This window comes from Thunnus albacares, chromosome 17 (assembly GCF_914725855.1).
Source record: "Thunnus albacares chromosome 17, fThuAlb1.1, whole genome shotgun sequence".
NCBI classification, from domain to species: Eukaryota; Metazoa; Chordata; class Actinopteri; order Scombriformes; family Scombridae; genus Thunnus; species Thunnus albacares.
Window position 1 is genome coordinate 7,254,003 of NC_058122.1, and position 26,690 is coordinate 7,280,692.

The 26,690-nt window shown below is 40.2% G+C and overlaps 1 protein-coding gene across 1 annotated transcript in view; it reads left to right on the forward strand.

The window, feature by feature from the left end:
* Positions 1 to 26,690, forward strand: part of usp43b (ubiquitin specific peptidase 43b) — a 69,061-nt gene that overhangs the window by 7,098 nt on the left and 35,273 nt on the right. The window contains exons 2-4 of the mRNA XM_044331596.1: positions 670 to 816; positions 18,147 to 18,250; positions 24,969 to 25,061. Of these exons, the coding sequence (XP_044187531.1) occupies positions 670 to 816; positions 18,147 to 18,250; positions 24,969 to 25,061 (344 nt within the window). The remainder of the gene's footprint in view (positions 1 to 669; positions 817 to 18,146; positions 18,251 to 24,968; positions 25,062 to 26,690) is intronic.

Here is a 26,690-nt window from a genome sequence, read left to right on the forward strand (position 1 = left end):
AACTAGCAACTCTCCAGTGACAGGCCTCTGACACCGTCATTAGACATCCTACATCACGTTATGGTTTAATAGCCATAAAAGGCATATCTCATATTAGTGGAATTATGAAGCAATGATTACAGTTGGCTGTTCCCTCTGCTATAATCTCTCATCACTGCCTGTGCTTCTCCAGGCTGCCAGCTGCGGTTCATACTGTTAATTCCTGCCTAATTGAGTTGGGTGCCATTCACATCTGAAGTCATATTATACAGTGTGTGAGCTTAAGTAGCCTTCAACCTACTTTTAAGAAGAATGTTATTCACACCTAAAATAGCAATTCTTGAGAAGTAAAGGGGGAGGCAATTTTTGGTTAGTGCAAATTTGCAATTCTAGGATTCCTCTGATCAGGGAAGAGCTGCCCATTCAGGAGCCTCAGTTGTACCAACGAACACACCCAAGCTGTGAAATCCAGTAAACAAATAGTGCTTGAGATTCACATCTAGTGTGAGAGAATTCATATTGCTTCTCCAGGTGCCCACGACGGCTTTTGTTTTTCATTGAAGTAAAATTGAGATTATGTGGATAGGATAAATATATTTGTGGATTTCAAAAGGTTTCTCTACACCTAAAACTATTATTTAGCTGTAGAAAAATTGCAATTTCATCATGCAAATTCCCTCCCTTCTCCAGACCATAGTGTCCAAGTATGGATCACAGTTCCGTGGTAATTCCCAACATGATGCCCTGGAGTTCCTCCTGTGGCTGCTGGACCGCGTCCATGAAGACGTCAATCTGGCCTCCCACAACAACAACAACAAGACCAAAGCTCCTGGAAAGGTAAGCATTGAGCAGGCTGTTTGTCCATGTAGCAGCAGTAGAGGAGACGTGATATTTCTACTTCTCAGTAATGAGAAACCTTTCTTGACTGTCATTGATCAGGAAACATGTCCCACTTATGGTAATATTTAGTAATTAAGGTTCACAATGCATGCTTAATCGATGCATAGTTAAAACATGACTCATTATGATCAAATGCATGAATTAATTCATACTATATCATGAACTCCTGTGGCTTAATATATAGTGAAGTCATTATTCATTCATGTGATTATAGGCGTTTAATGGATCAACTTTTGAGTGTTAACTCACACTTAAGACATACATTAATTAATGTGTCATTAAAATATTTTAATGACACATTAATTAATTAATGTATCTATCATCTAAAAATCTCTTTGTTCATGCATTTACAGATTGCATATTCAAATGTGCTTGCATGAACCAAGACGATATGCACTGAATGTAGCAATGTAGCTGATATTCAAACGCAATATGCACAGTAAACATTAGCAAATGTTTTCTGATGTTTTTCCTCCAGTGGTTCACATCTCTGTGTTTGTGTTGTTTATTATCAAGCTAGCAGGTCTTATCTCACTGATAAGGATGTCCAGAAGTTTTTTGATAATTCCACAGACAGCAGTATCATTAGCTCTTCAGAGGTTACCTCCAGGTCTCAAAATATGTTCTGCGGTGCAGTTTTCATGCGACCGAAGCCAGTGTGGTAATCTAAGGTGTGCAACCTTGCTCTGTGTCTAATGCATTGCCTATGGACAAGTGTGGCGATTTGGTGTTGGATTTTCTCTCAGCACATCTCCTCCTCGAGGTGGGCCTGCAGGCGCAGTGTATTCCGATACTCCCTGAATGGAACTTTGAACTGCTCTGCTGTGAGCCATTAACGCAGAACTTTCATGTATTATTAAAAACATGTTTTTACTTTTGAAATAGACATCCCTCTTTTTTGTAGTTTTATCAGGGTGATAACCAGTGGCATAATTTATGAGAAGTGCTACACTGTTGCTTGCTGTTGGTGAGTCATTGCAAATAAATCCACTCAAACTCAGTGCCCCCTGTTTCCTGAGGCGCTAACTGCAGTGATTTATTCTGTTGTTTCATCATTGTGGGATCGGGATATATTGAGATCAGGAAGTCTTACACTCCCAAGGCTATAAATTGGATAATTTAAGATAATGTATAACATGCTCTTTTCTCGTGAGTGTTGGTATGACCAACATGCAACCTTCACATGCACTGACTGCTTATATTCACTAAAAAGGTTTTCTGTTTTATTTTTGTTTTTTTTCCTGTCTGTGGGTATAACCTTGCTCCTTTTCTCTGGCTCGTGTATAGCTTGTGGTCCTCTCCTTCTCTGCTCTTGACTCTTAGTCCTCACATTAGCATGTGAGTGATAAAATGAGACAGATAATGATAGAAATCTGTCTAACAGAGAGACCTTCATCCTCTGTGGGGGTCCAGGTCTCTGTATCAACAGAAAATCTTGCTCCACCAAGTTTCCAATTTTTCTGTGGCTCATACAGAATACTCTGATATCACATGAACAACTGTAAGCCTCCATCTCCTTGTCAGCTGAGACTGAATGATGGAGTGAGGTCAGGGGGTAGGGGGTGGGTCTGGACTGTGTCTTTGAGTGCACATGGGCATGCAGAGGACATGACAGGAGGCTAGGACTGGAGAGCTGCTGATAAGGTCTGTCATGATGAGTCTGCAGCACCCCTGGGAAAATGTCGCCACACCTTCACCCACAGAGCCGGAGAGGTGTGGAAGATGTAAACCTGACAAAAAAAAAACGTTGACTTAATCCTGGAATCCACTCTATGTTGGTTTCAGCAGCATGATTCATTTGATTAAAAGAGCAGAACGTTTATTTGGGTTTCCTTTTTCTCAACATTTAACCCTCTTCTCAATTAGAAGCAGAGATTTTTACTTATCTGAATAGTATCCTGATTGGATGAAAGCCATTTTTTTACACTGCAACAACATGAAAAGGCCATTAACAGTTTTGCCATTGTTGTTTTTATCATGTTTGATTTAGCCTTTTACAGTAGCTGACCTGTTTTCCCTTATTCAGTGTTACACACTTTTTCTCCTCTCCCATTCTCCAAGGAATGCTCAGATGACATGCTCTTACCAGGAACCAACTTTTTTCTGGCCAGATCCTATATTCAGATTCACTATGTCCTCAATATCCAACAATCAGTCACTGATCTAGCCAATACAAGGTGTCATCTCCACTTTTATGTTTATGACATTAGCTGGTGCCAGTGAAGCCAAAGATTTGGTAGCTCCAATTCTAAAATACAAGCAATGACTATTTATTTTAGTGGAGGCAGGATGGAGGAAAGGTTGGTGGAACCATGGAGGGAGAATGTGTTTGTTGGATATTTCAGAAACTGATTGTCAAACTACAGAGTTGTATAGGAGGAGGAACACTGAGACCTGTATCCATGGCGACTTGATTGTCTCTATTGTCTGGGTGGCAACATTTGTTGATTAAGTTTGCAAAGTATGTAATCTTTGTGGAGGTTTTACCAGTCTTAAATCCATTGGCCTAAGATGTTGCACCTTTCAGTCAACAGACAGCAGGAATAAGCTACAGCTCTTGCTCGAGGTACAACTTATTATGAATAAACCTGCTGTAGTATTAGTCTTCCATATACAGGCTGTGATTAGTCTGTACCCTAGTTAATCTTTGCGCCATTTTATGGGCCTGTGAAAACCCCTGACGTGTTTAATTAGGTACCATTTCAGAAGACTACGGTGCTGTAATAGAAAATGCTGCATATGAATAAATATCCATTGCAGCGTCAGAGAGAGAGAAGGAGAGAGCAGCACTATGGCCTCTGTCCAGAGCAGAAAATCTCTTGTGACAGTTGTCTCTTATGTTTGTCCAGGCCTTCTGCCATCAGCCAGTGTGGGCTCTTTGCAGACACCAAGGTTGTCATGGATTTCGGTTTTATCAGTAAGGAAACATGCAGTCATATAGGCCTCTGCTCAGCATCAGGAATGGGAGAGAAATTATTCCAGTAATGCTGTCTCCCCATGAATCATAGTGTGCTCCTTGCCTTATTCCCTGCTTCATCCCTGCATAGCTCTAACATACTGTACCTCTGTAAGAATGTACAGTAAAGCCGTGGTATGCAGTCCACTATCGCTGCTCCACAAAGGAGCTTTGTGAAGGGCAGAGAGGGCCTCACTGAGGCCAGGAGAAGGGCAGCTGAATGAAAAGTCTCTAAGTCACACTCACATATCTACTACATCAACATGCAGTCAGGTAACTAAATGTTGTACACCTTATAAAGCTATTCAGGATTAGTTTTCGTCTATGACGGTTTGTTTGTAAGTTGTTTCACCTCAGTGCTAATCTCCTCCACCACCACTCTGTTGTAGCTTTGGTAGTGCTGGCTTGCTGGCAGAGTCATCCAGGGTCACAGCCAGGCTGATGAGAGGCCTCATCTCTGTTTACCAGTCAACGAACATCCCCACTCACAGCCAAGGAGTCTCCATCCTCTTCTGCTGCTAATTCAGGAGCCTGTGGACCTATGCTAACTGTTTTTACGCGTGTGTTGTTACCGTAAGAGAGCCAGAGCAACCATCCAGTGTCAGACCAGCTTGTTGTTGGAGCTGAAGTATTTTGTGTTTGTAATGGAGGGTGACAGTTCACAGTCCTACACATACACAAGCAGACATACACTACACACATTCTAACATTTAGTGTTGACTCCCTATGGCTTTGACTCATGTGGCGTTCATTCTCTCTCTTGGTTTGTTGATCGTTTATCACTTAGGAAACACAGTGCAAGTGTGAAGCTCTCTCTCTCTCTCAACTCCATGAATGTGGCTCTTTGTAAGTCAGAGGAAGAAAGAGACACTTGTTGTGCAGCCTTAGTTCAGAGAGAGAGGTAAGACTGAGTCCTCTGCAATAGTGTGGCAAAGGGAGAGGGAACAGTAAGCAGTAGTGACAGTCAGAGAGATGGAAAGAGAGAGAGGAATTACTTCTTTGATTCAACATGACAAAAATTTCTGTAGAAACTGAAGAATGTGGCTGTTTCTCATTTACAGATGTGTCTGGTCAAGTAAGGGCACTGTTTTAAACCACACTAACAGCGTGGTTCAAAAGATGGCAATAATCTGTGGCTCGATTGTTTGATCAACTGCTTTGGTCCTATCCACTATTGGAATTTTTGAACAGACATTTATAGTCCCCAGAGGATGAATATTAATGACTTTTGTGATCCCCTGACTTTTCATCTGGTGCCACCAGGAGAGTGGTATTTCAGTTTTTTAGTGGAATGTCTTGAACTATTAAATGGATTGCCATGACATTATGTTACAGAAAATCATGTTCTCTAGAGGATGTACCCTACTGACTTTGGAGATCCTCTGGCTTTCACTCTAGCACCACCAGCAGGTCAAAGGTTTCACTAATTTAGAAAAATATCTCAACATCTACCGGATGGATTGGCACAAAATTTTGTACAGACATTCATTGTTCCCACATGATGAATCCAAATGACTTTGATGATCCCCTGACTTTTCCTCTAGCATCACCATGAGGTTGACATTTGTGGTTTTGAGCACAATCATTGGATGATTGCCTTGGAATTTGGTACAGACATTCATGTCCCCCGCAGGATGAATTGTAATAAGTTTGGAACTTTTGTGATCCCTTAACTTTTCATTTAGCATCATCATCAGGTCAAAATGTTAATTTGTCCAATAATTTTGTCGACATTCACACCAGCCTCAGCTGCACTTTGTGCTTAGTGCTAATTAGCAAATGTGAGCATGCTAACACACTAAACTAAGAACATGGTAAACATTATATTTGCTTGGCACTGTCATTAAGAGCATGTTGCCATGCTAGCTCTGTAAACCAGAGGATCAAAAACTGAATCACACTTATTATCATAAGAACAAAAGGAAAATGCACGTGAAAGTTTTTACCTGGGCTTTGTTGTTCACATGAGTGACAATGTACTTGAAAATGTCACACCTACAGCTCCATGACAGTAGAAGTGAGATGCTGTATGTTGAGACTTAACGTCAAAAAGACAAAATTAGAAACACAATCTGTCTTATAAGCCAGTAGAGTAGCTCTCGGGGTCAGTAGGTCTATACTGTATGTTCTCAGTAACGCAGGCCTGAATGTGAAAATGTTGATAGGGGTTGATAAGCTAGGTCCTCATCCTCCCACAAAGTAAAAGCACAACAATCACAATGTGGCTCTCCTTTGTTTATTGGTTGTGCTCTCCTTCCCTTCTTCTGCCTGGAGATCTGATTTGTACGATGTGGGCGGTTGTGTACTTAAATTAGAAACACATCCAGACACTGACCTAGACATTGTGCTGAGGCTTCAAACTTGGTGTCTTTTCACTTATTTTCGCAGTACATGCCCATAAATGCACCTCTAAACCCACAGCCAAGCAGCGCCTTCGCCTGTGTGTGGTCAGTGCTGCTCCACGCTCCTATCAGGGCTGGATGCGAATGATTCTGCTATGAGTCTTGTGTGCTTTCTGTGTGTGTGCATGCACGCGTTTTTCCTCCCCCCTCTGCCTTTGATTCTGTCTGCCCTGCCAAGCTGAAATGGCTTCCTGTGGCTCAGAGCCACCCAGCTGGAAAAGCAGCTTGGAGGGAAGGGTCCGAATATGACCACTCTGTGTTTGAGGTCCTCTCTCACCTCCGACCCAGATTAGTGTTGATTGGCTAAGAGCCTGAAGCGCCCCGCAGATGCTGAGGTGAGAGTTGTCTGCATGTGGATATAAGTCTAAAATGAATTTAATGTGTTCAGTATCTCTCTGTCAGTCATGGAGGATGGATTTGAGGCTGCCCTCGCTTCCTAAAAAAGGAGCTGGTTTTGAAAGCTTGGGGTTGCTCACTGTGGCACAGACACTATTAAGCTGCAACTGTCTGACTGCTCCAGACAACACAATGCATCACTACTGTTTTAAAGAACAGTTAAAGAACATTTCTATAAACTGCACTCATGCTCTGCAGGGAGTCCAGCCCAGAAAAACATCTCGTCTCGTCATTAAATTGTGGGGAGCTTTTAAATGAAAGGAAACAAGGTCATGTTTGCTTGAGCATGATTTTGACTTACCAGAGCAGCTACATGAGTCTTAATTACTTAAAAAGTTTAATATTAACTAGTTAAAAGTTTAAAACAGCACAATCACAAAGCTTCAAAAATAATTGTTTGAATAGATTTGTCTTCAAACATGCTTTGCAGAAGAATGAAGTGCCTCATCTTGTTTTTTTATGTGAAATATTGTTAAAGCAACAGACTGATTCTTTATTTAATATAAAGAAATTCCCTCACGCACAAATTATTCCCAGCCCTGGGTCTGATTGGCAGACAGTACCAACCCCAACAATTTAAGTGATTCAGATTTGCTGAGTGGAGGCTTTCCAGAGAGTGTGTCAATTCAATTGCCTGAAACCAGGCTTGATGGAATGATTTAAACAGTTGTTGCTAGAAATAATTCAAGCAGGGAGGCATGCCTGTCACGCCAAGTCCAGTTGTAATGTGTTATCTTGACTTAATTTAAGTCTGCCTGTGAAGATGAATGGATTTTTTAAAAAGCAATAATTATCAATCTGGCATCACGAACAGTTTAGAGAAAGAGCTTTAATCAAATATCTATAGCTACATTTCTATTCCAACAATATTATACGTGTAACCCTTAACAAAGGCTATTAACTTATATTGCTGCTTGTGATGGCCATTAAAACAAACTGGCAGATACCAGAAGCTGCCGTTTGTCTCTGATGTGTGAAGTCATTCTATCCTCATCTGTGTCACCACAGTCATCACCAGCAGCCGCAGAGGCAGGAGGGTAATAATAACCCTCATCGGCTCAGGAGGCCGACTTCCCTTCATTAGAATTAATTTCCCCCTCAGCCTCTCCTGCTGCTCTCCTAAAGGTGGGATAAATCTTCTTAAGAGACATTTCACAAAGTCATATTCACCAGCACGATATGCCACTGGTACACTAGTTTCCAATGAAATCTCTCCCAAGTCTGTTCCTTTCTGTTCATGTTGTATGCCCTCTTTCTCTTTGAGAGCCGTGGGTATTTCCATAGAAACAAGAAGAGGAAGGACACAATCGAGAGGCAGATAAACATGGCATCCAAGTGTTTGTTATATCTTGATATGCAACACACAGGTTCATATCCAAATGGAACAAAGAAGTTTCACTATTTGGTATTATCTGGCATTATTTATTATCCTACAAAGTTACTTTCTGCTTTTGAACCCAAATTGAGGGTATCAGCCGATACCAAGTAGCAGTACAATTGAAGTGCTCTGTTTTCCCAAAATGTGAAACCTGTAATTGATTAAGATACTGTGTATGTGAGCTAACATGAGGCTGGGTTAGGGAAACATTCATACACCAACATGCTTTGTAGGCTAGGAAAAAAAACAACTTTCTTGTCTAATATATGTAACACACACAGTTTGTGCTGATTACTACTTTGTTTAACATGTAATAAAATGTATTCTGTCCATGGAAAGTTTCAAAACAACCTTCAGACAAATAGTATAGAAAACATCCAAAATCTGCTGTTAGAAAAACTGTAGTTAGTGAACTTTTGGTAAGTCATTGTCATCACTTCTGGTTTCACAGTAAAGCCACACCACTACCTTTACATTAAAGTGCATTATTGTGATGCGCATGCAGGAAGTGAAAAAGATTCAATGGTAACTTTACTCATGTTAGCTTACAGCTGCAAATGAATGGATTGAAACAGTAAACTATTTTTAATGTGGATGAGTGACGTTTGGCCAATTGAAGATCGATACCACTCTTGTGTCTGTACAGTAAATATAAGGCTAAAGCCAGCAGCTGGTTGCTTTAGCTTAGCATTAAGACTGGAAAGAGGGGGAAACAGCTGTCAAAACTGGTTGCCTGGCAACATCAGAGGCATGACAAGACTTCAGTCCTAACCCTAAAACAGCAATGTGTGGTTTTTACACTTCAATTTTTGTCTGGTTTACACAAACGAGATGTAACATGTTAAGTAGTTAGCTTTATAGGGGCTAGTGGAAGGATTTTGTTATGTTGAGACATAGCCAGGCAAGGTTTTTCTTCCTTTTTCCAGTCTTTATGCTAAGCTAAGCTAACTGGCTACTAGGTAAAGACATTATCGATCTGTTTATCTAACTATCTGCAAGAAAATGAATAAGCATATTTCCCAAAATCAGTGCATCTCACTCATCACCAGTACTTGTCTGTGATAAACTCATACAGCTGGAGCCTATCCCAGCATTTAGTGGATAAAGGACAATCCTGAACACGTTGGCAGTCCACTACAGACAGAATATCTTAAGGCAGACTCAAACTCACATTCACTGTGAGCAATTTTGAGCCTCCAGTCCATTTTTTGGTTTATAGTAACAAAACAATCGAAACCCAGCATGGCATGTAAAACCAGACAGACAGTAGAAAGAAGCCTTTTTTATTATATTGTTCTCATGTATGAAGTCACCACTTTCATTATTTAAAGTCATACCAGCCTCAGTCCACTGGTGTCATATATTAATGACTCACTCTTAGGTCAGTTCGGGCGGTCAGTAAAGGGTTTTCGTCAATGCTTAAACACTCATGATGATGATGCTCACTCATCATGTTTTCCTATCTTCAGGATCACTCACAACACTCAGCTTATGTCCCGTTCACGAATATGATTCATCCATATCACACCAAGAACAAAAAAAGATTTGCAACTTGCTGTTGCCACATACTTTCTCAATGTGTGTTATACTGCACCACACTGTCACTCACGAAGTGTGTTGACAATGCATCAAGACTTTTTAGGCGACAAGAATAGAGCCTCCTTCCTGACTAGCTTCTCATCTTGGCTTCCTCTTGTCTTTATTCCTGTCACCATGTCTGTCTGACCCATCACATTTTTTCTTCCACAGTCTCTTTCATTTCTCTTGTTGAAAGCCCTTTCATTTCCATCTGGTGATGATGAAATTCATTTTGAGGCCGGTGTTCTGCTCTCAGGCTAGCAGGGGCACAGTGTCTTTCTCCTTGTATATCTCACCTTCAGACTGTGGGATTCAATGAACAATGAATCCTTTATGATGGACCTTACATGATAAAGAAGATACCGCTTCTACTAGTATAGATCAGTCAAAACCTGAAATGCTTCTAGCAAATGCCAGCAGTCCATATACTTCATTTCAATTTTTGACTGACACTGCAATTTCATGATCTTGAAGTGTTACTGAACATTTTTATTGCTTGTGTTGTACAGATGGAATTGATCAACCTTGACTTTTTGAAGAAGTAGTTCCCTTTTTTGGAAATGTTACATTTTTACAGTTGAATGAAGTCTGGTTTCAGACTCTCTATTGTGTTGCATTCAACATGTAGGCTATACATTAACATTTATAATAAAAACACAAGAAGAAATTACTAGAATGAATCAGTAAGGATTGTTTCAAAACTGTAGCAGAGCAGCTTGTCCTTTAATCGCAGTGTTGGTGGTCCAACTCCTCCTTACCACATGTACAAGTGTCTTTGAGCATGACAAACCCCAAAGCAAACCCCAAATTGCTCCTGATGAGTATTGTATGTTGGAGGAAAAAAAGTGAGTTGCTGTGGACAAAATTGCTGTCAAATGAATGTAATTTCACATTCATTTTTAGCTTGTGGTGTCGCTCTAGAGAAGGTAATGTCAGTCTGTCGGTCAGTTCCCCACTTTGGTCTAGACTGAAATATTTGAATAACTGTTGAATAGATTGCCATGAAATTTTGTACAGACATTCATGTTCTCCTTAGGATGAATTTTGATAACTTTTATGATCTCCTGACATTTCATCTAACGCCATCATCAGGTCAAAATGTCAGTTTGTTAATGAATAAATACTTGCAAAACTCAGCTGTGCTTTGTGTTTAGTGCTAATTAGCAACTGTTATCACGGTAACATGCTAAACTATGATGATGAACGTAGTAATCATTATACATGCTAATCATCAGCATGTCAGTATTGTCATTGTGAGCATGTTAGCATGCTGAAAATAGCATTTAGCGAGTGCAGCCTCTGTTATCAGGCTGTAGACTCTCAGTCTGGTTAGAGTTTTGTGGCAGCCATAGCACCTTAGAAACATTTCATGGGTCATTTTAAAGTGATTCCAAAAATGTTGAAAACTCAATTTTTAACTGTAAACAAACCAGACTTTGTGACACAGTATTGAACACTTTGGGAGAAATTCACGATGTGGTTTTTACCTTGGCACAGGACAGTCAGAGCACAAAGCAGGAGCCAGTAAGGACTTTGGTATTTTGAGACATTTCATTATATTGGATGCTCGCAAATCCCACTGTAATACAACAGTAATACTTTTTTCTGTAGTGGATATATAAGGCAAATTGAAGATCTAACAGCATTACAGATGCACATTTGACACATATATATTCTAACAGCGACTGTATAGATAACAGTTGTAAATGGCCTCTGGGTCAGTCTGCCCCTCCTCTTGTCCTGTCAGACAAGACTTGAGCAAACCGAATCATATGCAGCAGTCATTCAGTTACAACCCTGAGGTCTGGGCTCTTAGTATATCCATTCAAATGTGCCCCATGCAGAGTGATCACCCACTGGGAATAATGGGCGGAAGGGTCAGGGAAAAAAGCTTCCAGCACTAGTATTATTGGGACTATTTATAGAGAGGTACGCACGCGACAGGAGGCAATGTTGAGGGAGATTGTCCATTATTTATGTTCACTCTGTATGTCAGATTGTGTACTACTTCAACTTTCTTAAACATTCAGTTACTCAATAACACTCTCCTTTCTTTCACTCTCTGTCTGTCTGTACCCACACACACACACACGCACACACACACACACACACACACACACACACACACACACAAACGTATACGCCTGCCCCATATCTTTCAGTTTCTCTCTCTCTGTTACGATCAGCATGGGGTTTTAGGTGCTGTTGAGTCTTGTTCTCAATCACTCCACTATAGTGCTTTCTTCACCAGCAGCACATGTCCATCCCTGTGTGTTTCCACAGCTTGTTTAAATTATTCACATCAGGACCATTACTGGGAACACTCACCCCCCCCCCCCCTTTACAATCTACCTCCCCCTATCCTTGAAAACCCATCAGGATGAGGCAGGTGGTCTATGAGGATGGGGGAGGGGGGAGGGGGGGGGTATATTTCCTGGATTGAGTCCTGAGTTCCTTTACAGTGGATCAACTGGCAGAGATGAATCACTCCCAGCAACATTTTATTTTTTTGGGGGGGTGAATTATTGAAAACCTCCGCGATGGGACAGAGTGCACCGTTAATCTGTGCGATTTCAGGCTTTCACGCTGAAGCACAGATGACCAAGATTCAACAGTCATGGATTTAACAAATTCTTTGGAGTGAGCTGCTCATCTGCGTCTGCATCATCTCACTGCTGAAATGGATAATGAGTAAATGCAGCGCTGTTTCCAAGGCTGCCAAATGTCTTTTTAATAACATTGATCTCATTGTGGAAAAGCGAAAAAAAGAGGCCTCAAGGCGTGATTTCTTGGTAGATTAAAGCATGAGCATTTGTTTTCACTGCTCTGATTTATTCAATATTGTACTAATGATCATAGTAATTTAGATTTTATTGGGAAAAAATAATTGTAATGTTTTGAGAAAGAGCAATCTTTTACTTTTTAACTGGCACAGTAAATATGAAAACAGACGATGATGAAGCTATATATATATATTGAAGTTCCAAGACAGACAACTGATTCAGATCCAGACAATCTTTTCAAATTGACTCTCTGTGAACATATATGCGATTCTGAAATAGCACAACAAGGGAAATGTGATCTTAAACACAACCACTAACGTGTTATGTTTTATCAAAAAATATTTCACAATGGTATTCCCATTAAGATACACTCACATGAACCCGGTATTCTCTATTGTTTGCATGAAATTACCACTTTCTGGCAGCTGTCAGATTTTCAGCAGCCAGCTGCACAACAATGTGCTTATCATGTCTCGCTCTCTCCGTCACTCTGGCCCTCTGTCGTCCTCTTTCAGTCAGCTTGAAAAACTCACCGTCAGTGAACTCTGGCCTCCTGCTGACAGTGCTGAGCCAGCAGCCAGGCTCCAGACCACCACTTGGTTGCATGCTGTATCTTTGTCATTTATCTAAATCCCAGAAATCAATTACAGCACACTAGGTGCCAGGGTGAGGGATTTGAGTTTTAATTTTCTCCTTGCTCCTTGGGCACTGGCACACACTCTCTCCTGGTATAGAGGCTTATGGATTAAGCAGAGGTAGACAATTCTCTGGCTTTACATATCTCGGATATTAGCAGTTGCACATTTTTGTGTTTATATTTCTCCATGTTATCTTTTCAGATGCATTGGTTGCAGAGTAGTGCAGATCCATTTTTAAATTTTTTAATGGTATTTTCTCTGCTCAACTTCACTTCACAAGTTACAACTTGCCAGTGTTTGTGACATTTAAATGTTGTTAAAACCAGTTTTACGAAGTATTGACTTTCCCTCTCTGCCTGCAGTGTTTAACCTGTCCTCTGTGAGGATTTCCTGTCCTCAGTCTACACTGCATGGATGCAGCATAAAACAGCGCTTTGCATCATGGGATTGTTAGCAGAAATGAGTGTACATGCCATGCTTTTCGTTCCATTGTGTGAAATTCTGAGGGAACTATACAGTATAGTGCATAAATCTGACTTTCAGAATAAAATGTTGGACTGTTGGACTGTTTTGGTGTGTGATTTGTCATTTTTCAGCCTATAACTCATACACACACTTTGAGCCAGTTTGTGACAAGTGGGGTACTTAAGTGGAGTACTTATGCATGCAAAAACTTTGGGTTGAAGAAAGCAAACAATAAGTTAGTGACCTTTTCAAAGCTGTATGCACATTCACTGCTGTTAGATCACCACAAGTCCCCTAGCAGAACTTGCTGCTAAATGATACTCCTGCCTGAACTGACCCCATAATACACCAAAAGAACTAAGGGGGACCAGAATGTACTCTCTCCTCATCTTCCCTGAAGGGAAGAAACTGGCACAAACAGAGGAACCCAAAATTTTTCCATCTCAATGTGGTTGGTTAATAGCCACAAAAAAGCTACAAAATAGCCAAAAAGAACAAATCAAATCAGTAGCCACTGTGTCTGCCACAGGATGTAACAACATACCAAACTGGTCCGGACCAAATTACCAACAAGACTAAATTAGACTAAGGCTAATTTACTCTCATCAGCATGTTTTTATCCCAGACAAGCCACTACTTTGAGGGGAGACAAGCCAAGTTAAATGACTGACATTACTCTGATATTTGATTAATATGTTTTTGCTTTTGAAAATTTGCTGCTCATTTATTTTATATTCACATTTAGAGTGCCAATGGTTGTTTCATTTGAAAGGTAACCTTTTAATTTACAGGCAGGTAATTTCATAGTAATAACATTTATTATTTTAATAACTAAGTAATATTGGTGTAATAGAAAATAAAGTACAATTACTGAGTAATTACTGAGTAGAATTAAAGCAGAACAAAATATATTAGCATGAGGTGCATGGGTCAGCTGCATCAGTAGTGTAGGAAATGTATGCACTCATATTTTGGGGAACAAGATCATTTGTTGATCTGATTCATACTGTACTGCAGCAAAAGGTTTGTTTACTTTCTTAGTTTCTTCACTTATTTTCAGAGGTAATTGCTTTGATTGATGATAATGCTCGTGATGATTATTAGGAAGGAGAGAGGTCAGTAAGTTTGGATACATTTGTACATACTACATGGACAGGCTTTCAGTGTGTGTGCACTGTATATAGTAAGTACTGTATGTACAGAAGAATAATGGAGTCTAAGTGTAAAAAATGAAATTTCACACGCTGTGCTTTTCCCATTTTTTTCTCCCATGTGGTAATAGCCGACCACTGGTCAGATCTTACCCTAAAAATAGCTTCTCTGATTTTTTTTCCCTCTGTTGCCTGCCTGTGTAATTTTTTTTATCAGTTTGAAGTTGGCATATTTTTATGACGACCAATTTCAAAGATAGCATCTCAATTTCAGACCGGCACATGGCACTTCTTGAGATGGACCCCTGCTCTGTAGGGGTCGCCCAACAACCTGTAAAACAATTTATTAGACCAGCAGCGGTCTGCAGTATCTGGCCATGATCTTTTAGAGACTGAGGTCTTATCAGAACCACATGTCAGCGGCCATATAACTTGTCCCACGTTCTCACTGTGCTTAAATGTCCGCATCGTCCACAGCTACTTTTAACACGCAGCTGACGCCTTGCAGTCTATTGACAAGGCAGAGCTGGGCATGCATTTCTGAGAAGTGATAAGACCAACTGTGTCTGCACTCGGTGGCCTGAATGTTGCTTTGTTATCTCTACATAACGATAGCTCTGGAATCCATTATGTGGAGGGAAAAAAAGGCAGTGAAATACAGGGCTGATGTCAGTGTATTTGATTAAAAATGAAAAAATCTGAAGGGTTGCACTCTGAATCTCTCTCACATCATCTAATTACATGTTTTACCTCAACAAGAAGATCAGCTGTGTCGAGTCTCCCCTTTTGGCAGTCTTCATGTTTCGTGGCAGAATATAACAAGAGGAAAAAACTCAAAGCAAAGAAGGAAGAGTGAGAGAGGAGGCAGAGGTTTGCCATTGTACATGCCTGTTGGAACACAGTGCAGCAGGAAGGTCAGGTTTCAGTCTTGCGTTTGGTTTTTGCAAAGCTCAAATGCTCTTAGAAGAATAGACTCAGGATCTGAAATGGTGGTGAACTGTAAAGGACTCTCCTGCCTCTCTGTCTGTCTGTCTCACCCTGATTTCTCAGACACCCTCCACCTTCGTCTCCCTTTTAGAAATTCTAAACCTCCTTTCAGCTCCATTTGTGAGCGGAGGTCATGGTCGAGCTGCCAGCCTGGGAACAGTGGCGGCCAGTATGGGACCAGGAGCCGTGCTAGAAATGGGAGGAATAGTAAACAGAGAGAGAGCGTGTGTCAACAGAGAAAGCTCAGAGAGAGTGCAGTTCCGGCCCGGTGTAAAAGCACAGCTGAGATGATATGATGACTTAAAGTGGAGATGAAGCACAGAATAATATGAATGTGGTTTGTATGGTTTTTACCTTGGATAAGATAGAGCTCTGCAATCAAACCTGAGATTCATCTAGATTTGCAGGAAAACTAAATAGTATTTCGCTTTTTTTGCCAATAGGGGCAGGTATTTTTAAACAAGCTAGATGGTGATGTCATGAGCATGTTCATCTCCATTGTTAGCTGTTTGCCACTAGGAGCTGTCAGTAAAAATGGATAGCGAAGAGAGCAAAGGACAATGACAAAAGGCCAAAAACAACTAAAATAAAACCATAACACTTGAACATATGTACACGTGTTGTTTTAGTGATCTGTGATAATAGACATCACTGCCTTGAGCTACAGCAAACTCAGTGATAAATTTAAATACATTAGCGACATTCACTACTTGTATAATATTACTTAAAACATCCATTCAGTTTGGTCATTACTGTCTATTCAGTCTACTGAGAGATTTGGCTACTCTGCGATTCAGCAAAATAGCTTTGCTTCGACTTTTACAACCAGTTAATCAGTGTTTTTACTACAATCATCTACCAAAACACTGTAGAGAACTGCACGGGAGCGAAGCAACTCTGACAGCTGACTCTTTATTGAGCCTTATAGCGAGTTTCGGCTCATTGTTTAGCTGTCCAACTGCAACGTTAGTGTTTTGGTTCACTCTCACCGGTCCCAGAGTGTCCTTTTTGACTGCAGCAGTACACTACCTGCTCAACACCAAACAGCAAACAGATACAGTCACACTAGCAACTCTGACAGCTGACTCTTTATTGAGCCTTATAGCGAGTTTCGGCTCATTGTTTAGCTGTCCAACTGCAACGTTAGTGTTTTGGTTCACTCTCACCGGTCCCAGAGTGTCCTTTTTGACTGCAGCAGTACACTACCTGCTCAACACCAAACAGCAAACAGATACAGTCACACTAGCAACTAGCTGGTGAACATAGTGGGGCATTTAGCAGCTTAAGAGGCCGAAATTTCTCCAAAAACAGAGCTAAAAGAGAGTGAATATTGGATTTACATTCATCAGGTAGACAGAAACACGACTCCAAATGAATGATAATGATGCTCCGTACCTACTGGATGTGTAAATAAGTTTGCCTTATCCAGGGCTGCCAAGTCTCACGCATTGACCATGAGACTCATGCAGTTGACACTTTTCACACACTCTCATGTCACACATCCATTGTCTCACTCAGTGAAAATCAAAGTCATAACTGATAACATTGCGGCACGAAAAGAGGACACTGACAGCACACGGACAGACAAGACAGAGCAGCACAGAGCAACAGCAGCAACATGCAGCACCGATTTATTCAGACCATCAAGTGGAAAGCAAGAAATATACACAAATATATTGTAATGTATTCCCATGCATGCTGCTCAGAGTAATCTCAGTCAGCGGCTCTTCTGGCAGCAGCACAGCATCTCTCCCTCTCCTCTTGCTCTTGCGCCGTGTGCACACAGACAGGAGTGAGTGTGAGTTATCCTACATACTTTATCTCTTCTCAAGTCAGAGGACAAGATAAACGTAAGTTAGATGGCTCACAAAATTAGTGCACCATTATTACCAAGTATAATGAATATATTCTAATGTTAGATTACAGATGAAGAAAAAATATTCATTTTACTGTAATGCTGTTTTTGGCACAATTAAAATGTGTTATAATATAAAAGACTACACAAAGCAAGACAGTTACCTGGCATTAAGACGGTAAAAGACAATATAATAACTGATGCAGAAGGTCTTTCGGTTCAGTTCTGTCATTAACACACAGCGGTGTTTGTGAGACAGACTCCCAGTGTGTGCCAGCCCACACATTTGTTTTGTGACCTTGCTAGTCTTTCAGTGATCAGTCTTAGTTTTTTATCTTTTTTTCCTTAATTCTTTTATCCTCATCCAAGGCCAGCTTTCCCTCTGTTGTAGGTGAGTAGATGAAAGAATAAAGACGGGGGCTTCCCAGGGGGTTATGTTTAGGTCAGCACATTCCACTGCTTTTGAATATCGCTTTATTGTCAAGGAAAAGCAAGAATCTGCTATAGCTGCATTCCACAGGAGCTTCTGTAAGATTACCAAAATGATTGTGGTACTACTACTATATGAGTTCCCACTCACAGTGATAGCTCTTGACAACCTGAGTAATGTATGATGGATCTCTGAAGAATCTGCCAGTGTGAGCGTTGTGTTTATGGATGGCCTCCTATGTGCTGCAGGGCCCCGGTGGAGCTGAGGAGGTGCTATCTCCTGACCCGTCCCAATCCCAGCAGCCCAGAGTCCAGCACAGCTTTGTCCAGGAACATTTCCAGGCACAGTACAAGTGAGTTTACTTTTTTTACATGCTACACTCACATCTGCCAAAAATGAAATTTGGAGCAGCTTAAGTGTCTGTTACATTATATTTATAAAGTTGTGAAGTGGGAGGGACTGCTGGTTCAAGAAGAGTTTTTTCTCATTCTGTATTCCCATTTCTAATTTTTTTTAAACAATTTACTCAACGTTACTTAATCAGAAACACAGGAATCTCCTGGGTTGTATTACGATCCTATAAGTTTAAATTATGTCCATCAGTTTCAATTATTTGTTACTGTTAGTAGTTTCTAAGAAATCGTGTTTTGTCATTTTCGTTATTTTGGCATGATGGACGGCTCAACATACTACACTACCCATGAGCCTTGGCCACCACTGCAATGGAGAAGAGGCCAGTCGAAATGCTTTGTCGTTGCAGTTAAGCCATAGTCGATGAATTAATCCACAACTAAACCAAAATTTAAAAAGTAATTGATTTAAGCTGCAGATTGTGTTTTAGGTTTTCTCAACATCATAATTTTTAGCTTCTGCCTGCTGTGAGCAACACCTGTGACAGAAATTTAAGCTCAGTGATTGGATGTTCTTTGCCGAAATATAGCCTGGGGTCATACTGCTTGTAACTTTGACTTTTTATCAAAGGACCAGATATTTTATTATGCAGCTGTTCATCTTTTATACTGATGATTTAACCAAGAGAGTTTCATGCTGATCCAAGCCATAGGAGCGCTCCAGCTGTGAGTCACGTACATAAATTTGTCTATGGGAAAAATTAATTGGATTCTTACTTCCAGAACAAAGGGCGCCCGAAGTAGCTCCTCCCACTTCACAACCCTACAACTTTTCCCTTCACAAAATATAAAATGGTTGTCTGTTATTCTTGCCTAATGTAATTTTTCAGGGCAAAACAGAAGAGGTGTTTGTGTTTCCAGTAAGCTTGTTATAGTTTAAGATATACTTCATGCATTCAATAGGATTTTTTAACTGTCCTGTTTTGGATATATCTGTTTTACTTAGGAATGTGTGGTGTTGAAGAAAATATACTATCACTACATTACTGAGGACTTCTGCTCCTGAACCAAAACAATTTACTGACAGTCTGTCTGTACTGTCTATAGCCTTATATCTCTGGTGGAAATTTAACATGTACGATATCACCGTGTGTCTTGTGAGTCAAGTTTACTGTACAACAGCTCTACTGTCATGTTGCCAGATCTAAATGTCAGACTTCCCTGCTACAGAAAGGTCATAGCCTTAACTGCCACTACAAACACATGTTTAAGTGTCTAAGAACAGTCCTGTGTTTTGTCCAGTGTTGCTCCGGATAAGTGACTGAAATATAATTGTATAATACCTGTGTCGAGACAGGTCCAGAGTGTAATTGATACTGCGGATGTAATGCAGATGTCATCATTTCTTTCCTCCTCAGAGACACATATGCCTGGCAAGAAGAACAGTAATTCAGTAAATCTTCACTGTAATTACCAAGCAGGCAAGAGCAGTAATAGTGAAAAGGTCTGATGAAAAACTTCCCCAGTGCCCTAACCTCTGTGTCTCTTAGGGATAAAGAAATCCCTTTAGTACAAGTACTTATTCCGAGTGCTTACTTCTTGTGCTGGGTGAAATAATTAGGGTTGTTAGCTGTACCAATGCTTGAACATTTTCACTGTTCTTTTGTAACACTGAAAGGAAGTTACCTTGTGAAGCTGTCTGCTGTACTTGGATTCTAATACCATTTTTTCTCTTTATCAAAATTGTTTACTGTTTTTGCTCTTTTGTGATTAACAGCAAAGCTCCAAAAACAGACTTTTCATCACACTGTGTTATTAACTTTTCTCATGCAGCTGGAGGTCCTCATGGCTCCCATCAGTCAGTCATCCGGGAGATAAAGAGGCAATTAATTTTTTACACAATATATAGATCTGTCAGCTGCAGCCTAATGAGAGTGGAGCATCACTTACATGCCGAGGTTATCTGGCCAACTCATCTATGTGCCATTTCCAACAGGAAGTCACTGCATTTTTAGTCTGGGCGTAGAGAACATCAAGAAGCTTGCGCAGGGTGTTAGGGTGTTTTGAACCTATAGTTCATGCATCACTAAAAGCCAGGTGAGAATGTTCACTCCACTCAGTGGTTAGATGTGTCTAGAGCAAGAACTTAACACAGGAAGACGGTCCTGAAGAAGCTCCTCCGGCCAAATGCAACTTCGCTGTTAGACCAGGTCAGATCTCGATTCACTCTCCCGCTAGCTGCTTGCAACAGTTGTAGCAACAGTATGCAAAGTGCCCCTGGCTACTAGAGTCGTTTAGCTCAAACTTGCATAGTACACCTTGTAGTTGGATCACATTCTCACCACAAACAAACTGCTCCAGTGTTGGTTTGGAACCATACCGAGGCAACTCCCTTAAAGGGTCTTGGTACAGTTGTTGTGGTCCACAGCCAAGTACAATTACTGTGTTCGGATCTGCCCAAATGAATCGTACCAAGGGGCAAAACAAATCGAAATTTAACCAGACTAAAAAACGCAGGTCTGAAAACACACTAAATTAATCTGAAGTTTCCAATTACATTACACATGGAGGTTTAAATGTCTAATCTGTGCCTCCTTTATTTAAACCAAACACCCATAGTGTCTGTATCCACCCATATCTCTTGATGCTGATGCAATTCTCTGCCCCACCACCATCAGGACTCCAACCATAAAGCATTGACCAAACTGATGGATTATAGAGGTTTTAGAGTCTATGCCAAGATCTGATCTATGTTTAATTAATAAAAGTTTGGAAAAGTTGTCCCTCCAGACCAAACCACTCATATCTTGTTTGTCTGTACCTTCCTCCATCTGCCAATTCCTCAGAAAATTGGCAGCTCTGTGTGACTGCCAGTAATACATCTGTCAGAGCGCATCTCTTAATTGCAACCCTTACTGTCAAATGTTTCAGCTGTGACACCTTGGGTGTGTCTAGACAGGAAGCAGCAGTCTTAGCAGCCTGGCAGGCAAATTTTGTTCCTCTCACCCACTCATATACTGTGCTAGCCAGGGAGAGTGGGAGAGATGGTACAGAGGGAATATATATGACTGGGTTGGCTAAGCACAAACTTTACAAAAGGAACTCTAACATATACAAGTGTACAATCTGAATCTATTTTAGCAGTGCAGAAATTGCAGACACCATGCATCACAAGGCTGTGAGGTTTTAAGAGGAGATGGATGCTCTAATTGCTAGAATCGGACAAATATTTCTTGACTCCTGTCCCTCTCTTTTGCTCTGAAGAGTCCTGAGGCCCCACCACTGCCTGTGTAACACTTAGCAATGCAGTGTCCAATGTGATACAACATCTCGAGTTGACAGACCGGAGAATTATCCTTATAATAGCCCAGTTTGTCACTATGCAATCATCACAGCCATTATACATGTCCAAACAAGTTAAATCACTTTTCCGAGCAAGGCGAAGAGTTTTTTATTCTTAATTTATGTTATCTGTCACCACATGCTGCAGCTGATCAAAATCAGAGCTGAACGTTTTTATGTTCAAGCTTCGTTTTGCAATAAATTGAATTAGCCTTTTGTTTCCTCCATAAGAAGAAACAGATGTTTATAATCTATTGGTCCTTCACTACTCCGATCAAGTAAATCTTAAAACTGTGGTCTTTGTCTTCATGTGAGTGAATCACAGGCTGCGATGAAAATGTCTCTGTCAAGCTTTGTTCATTACAGTGAAGCCAAGTGACGGGCAGCCGAGCGTTTCAGATTACAAACGCAGTGCAGTTCCAGTGGGAGTGCAGCTCGTCTTACATTGATGCCACTTTCTCTGAGAGAACCTCACGTCGTCTTTTCTCTGAATCAGTGGTGACTTTTGTTTTGATCGTACCATGTCTCCTGATTTATTATGATTAGAAGGGCAGGGTTGGGTAACTGGTACTTTGGACTTTACAGGCCCAGTAATTGGTCTGTTTTTTATGTGTATATTGTAGTTTCAATTAGTGAATCATGAGGCGTACATTCAGATCATTAGTGTGGTGAATAAACTACCCTTTATCCACCAACAGACAGTACAGTAGCTGTCAGGCTTAGTGGGAAGAATTAGCTGCCAATCTATTAAATTATAACTTATTGAGACTTTTTATTTTTTAATTGCCTGCCTTAGGAAAGAAACTCAATTAGATAAAGATACTAGTGTGATGCATTATCCTGGAAAATGTTTGAGTAGCTACCCTCAAAGCCACAGCAGTGAAGAAAGCATCAAGCTCAGAGTCTCTTCAGCATGGCTGCATCGCAGACAGGGAATACATACCTCTCAACCTTTGCACGCTTCCTCCATTAGAGCATCACCAGAATATCACCTCTTCCTCTGCTGCTTTTCTCTTTTTAAGTTTTTTATAGCAACGTGGGGCACATCTATGTTTTATTGGGGCCTGAGTGTGATTTGTATGCATGGAGTGCAGCTGCCCTCACTGTTTCCTGGCGAGAATAAGACATCCGTAGGGCAGCCATTCTACTCTGCCAAGAGGGAGAGATCCACTAAGAGCCAGTGTCAGCTGGGCTTGCTTGAATAGAGCTTTATTCACTCCCCCTCTCCCCCCTCCCACCCACCCCCCACTGAGTCTGTCAGGTGCCTTCCTATAAGGAAAACACGTTTGAACAGTTCATCTATGGCTTAATTTCCCATGGTAAGATGCCCTGTAAAGCTTGTAAATGTTCACCAGAGCCAGGGAGAAATGAGAAGATAAGAGGGGAGTATTTTTTTAGTTTGTGACAGCAAAAAGAAATTTGTCAGTTGAAATGAATCAGTTATTTTTTGATTTAATCAAAATGTAGTCTCTATCCTGATACATAAAACACATGATTCTTTCTTACTGTAGATTAAAGTCGCCCAGACTCTCTCACACTCTATATAACACTCTATGTGCTGGTGTAGCTACTGGTTTCAGCTGGTTTGTGCTTCACTGAAGTCTATCATCATTTTATATACAGCATGGTGCTTTGCATTACAGTTACAGTAGCAGTAGTGAATCGAATCGAATCTGTCATTGAGAAAAAGTTATTTCACCCCACATAGTTGTAGATTTATATCTGCCATGCTGATAATAAAAGAAAAGAAATGAAAAGCTAAATCAGAGTAAGGACATTAGCATTGTGCCCTGTAGATCATGGCATTGAAAATACAAATATGCACCTTATCTGTTGATCCATGGTGTATTTTTTTCATGTATATATTGTACTGAAATCCATTGTGGTGAGGGATTTCAAAACTAGCAGAAGAGCTTTCTTTAATGATCGTCTTTCTGCTTTTATTAGGTCTAACTAGTCTGAGGCGGTGGGAATATGTTTCTCCCTGTATTTTTCCAGAAGAAGCCTGCTGAGCAGCCATTTCAGCAACACCATCTTTCACACTGATATGCTAACACACAGTCATACCAAAGACCTGCAAAGTACAACCACACTCCTTTAATGTTTAGACTGCACACTTGCTAACGGGGGTGTCTTTACTCAGGAGAAAATTTTTTATTCCCTTTCCAATCTTTTTTTTCTTTTTTTTTTTGAATTTTATTCCCTTTCTGACTAAATCTTTTATTTTCTAGCCGGTTTAGAAATGAAACTTATGAGCTTCCATGCACAAGGTTGTTTCTCTAAACTCCAAGAAAAATTAAATTAGTTGTTGCTTCTAGATATAAGTGTGTACAACTGAAGATTGATTGAGCCCAGTCGAGCTTTATTACATTTTGAATTTAATACTACATTTGATTTGTGTGTCTGACTGGTTAATGTCAAATCCACTCATGTACAAAGTAATTTTGGTCGACATCCACTGATGTTTCTCATTCATGCAAATGCCCATTGAGCCTTGAGATCTAGAGTAATAAGCTAAATTTGTGGGCTGACTTTGCTGTCCATAAATCAATATTGATAGAAAGCATCTATTAAAGATTCACTTGATCATTGTGCATTTGCAGAAAAGTGTATCCAGGGAAATCCTTCACAGATTAAAAATTATGATTAAACTATGATTAAAGATTCAGAATAATGGACAAAAGATTTAATTTACTTGCAGGACAGTTTACAAAATCACTTCCAGCAATCCGTCCATTAACCTCAGTGGGCTGTCTGAGTCATTGCTCAGACAGTTAACTTACTGGAATAGGTTTTTTCCTCCTGAGAAGTGGAGAGGGATTTAAGCGTGATCATGAACAAAAGGGACTGAACAGGAAACTTGTTGAATTGAAAATCACTGTTGTACGCATCCAGTCATTTCCTCTTTCAGTGATCCATGTCTTGTGCATTCAGATGCAGAAGAAGAAAGGCCATCACTTATGAAAGCTCCCTACTTTTCTCTGCTTTGGATCCTGTTATGGCATCACATGAGCATTAGTAGCACTGGTGAGAGTGATGCAACAAGATGGAAACCGCTCCTGCCGTTTTCCGTTTATAGCACCAATCACCCCAGGGGGCTTCTTCTACTACTTACCACACCCCCACCCCGACCCCTGATCCCTCTCGTTCTCATCAGTTACATCACTCATCTTTTCCGTTCTCACAATCAGATCAAGGCGTCCTGTATGGAACACTGTGTTCATTTTGACTGTGTTGTTCACTTGTGTAACAAGATTAAGCCATCTCCATTCCTGCCAGACTTAATCAGGAGGACTCTGAAATTATTTGGAAGTCTGTGTCAAGTTAGTACAGCTGGTTTTTCAAGACTAATGTAACTGTGTACTTACTCTCTCGTAGATCTTCGCTGACATGCCCACACTGTCTGAAACAGAGCAACACCTTTGACCCATTCCTCTGCATCTCACTCCCCATTCCTCTTCGCCAGACCAGGTGAGCACTGCTGTTTTTAGCCGGTCAGTCCACCACTTTGGTCCAGACTGAAATATCTCAACAACTACTGGATAGATTGCTGTGCCATTTTGTACAAGCATTGCTAGTCTCCTGATCCCATGACTTTTTACTGCTAATTAGTTTATTTTTCAGGTGCCTTCATTTTATACTAATTACCTGGAAAATGTAAAGTAATTTGCAAGTATTTAATGGTTAATTTTAAAGACATTTTAAGTAGGAATTATAGGAAAAAACAGAAAAAAGTGTTGAGTTGGTTTAATTGTTAAGTACCCATCATTATATTTGGGTTGATAGATAGTTCTTAATTTGCAAAAATGGACTCTTGACAATTCTTTAACAGACATAAAATATTTAGTTTTCAGTGTGAAGGTTTGTGTGTCAAACAACATATTAGCACATGTTTTTTCAATAATTTAGTAAAAGTAGCTGCTGTGTAGCTGTTAATTCCTAGGACATTTCTTTGAAAGAGTTGGAAATGTAATTTGGTAGTATACAGGAAATGTGCTCATTATAGAGAAGAAACAACCTAATATGTTAATATGTAGTTTGACATACAAAACTACACAATGAAAACTGAGCATTTTCTACCAGTTAGAGTCCAATTTATGAAGAATTTCTGCAAATTAACAACTATATATGAACCCAAATATAATGAACTGGCACTTACCAACTAAACCAACTTAACACTTTTTTCGTGTTTTTTTTTATCATTTGTACTAAATTTCACCACACTCTGTAAAATTTCCTAAAAATTAACTACTTGCAAATTACTCAGATAATTTCCAGGAAATTAGTATAAAATGAAAGGACCTGTGAAATAAATTAGCGTTAATAATTAGCATTATCTTAATTAGCGAATGTTAGCATGCTAACATGCTAAACTAAGATGGTAAAATTTATACCTGCTAAAAGATACAGCAGCACAGAGCCACTTCATGGCTATAGACTCTTCTTCTTGTCTTGTTAATACAGACAGTAGTACAGACAGTAGTACAGACAGTTCCAAATAAATGATTGCATCCATTTTAGACTTTAGTTTGAGTTTCCAAGGCAATATTAATATACAATATCAGTGCTTTCTTTAATGCTTGATTGTTATGTTGTTGATTGTGATGTTCATGCTGTTAAACTTAAGCTTCAGGCATTAAAAAGAGGGTTGCAGTAAAAGAACAGCTGGACAACACCCACGTTTGTTCATGCACCACATACAGTAGGAACACAAGTTATTGTGGAGCTGGCAGGCTTTTATCAAAGAGGAAAAGCTGGTGGAAACCCCTCTAAGCTATTAAAAACAATGTCTTATTCAACTTTACATCACAACACCCACTCAGCCTCCATGTCAGGTCAACGAAGGTCAACCTGTTCAGGAAATCCTGACATTTTCAAGAGGGGAGACCCCATTCATTCTCTGTTTTTCAGCCAGTGCCTCTCTCACTTTATCTACGTGGTAGTCTCTTTCTCAAACAAACACACACCACCTATTGGTTTTTGTTTTAAATTCTAAACACTGGCTTTCACTTAAATACTCACAACATGCTTACAATACTTGTTTTTGGTCTTTATAATACTTGTTTCTGCTTGTTATTGTGATCCTATTCACAACTGAGA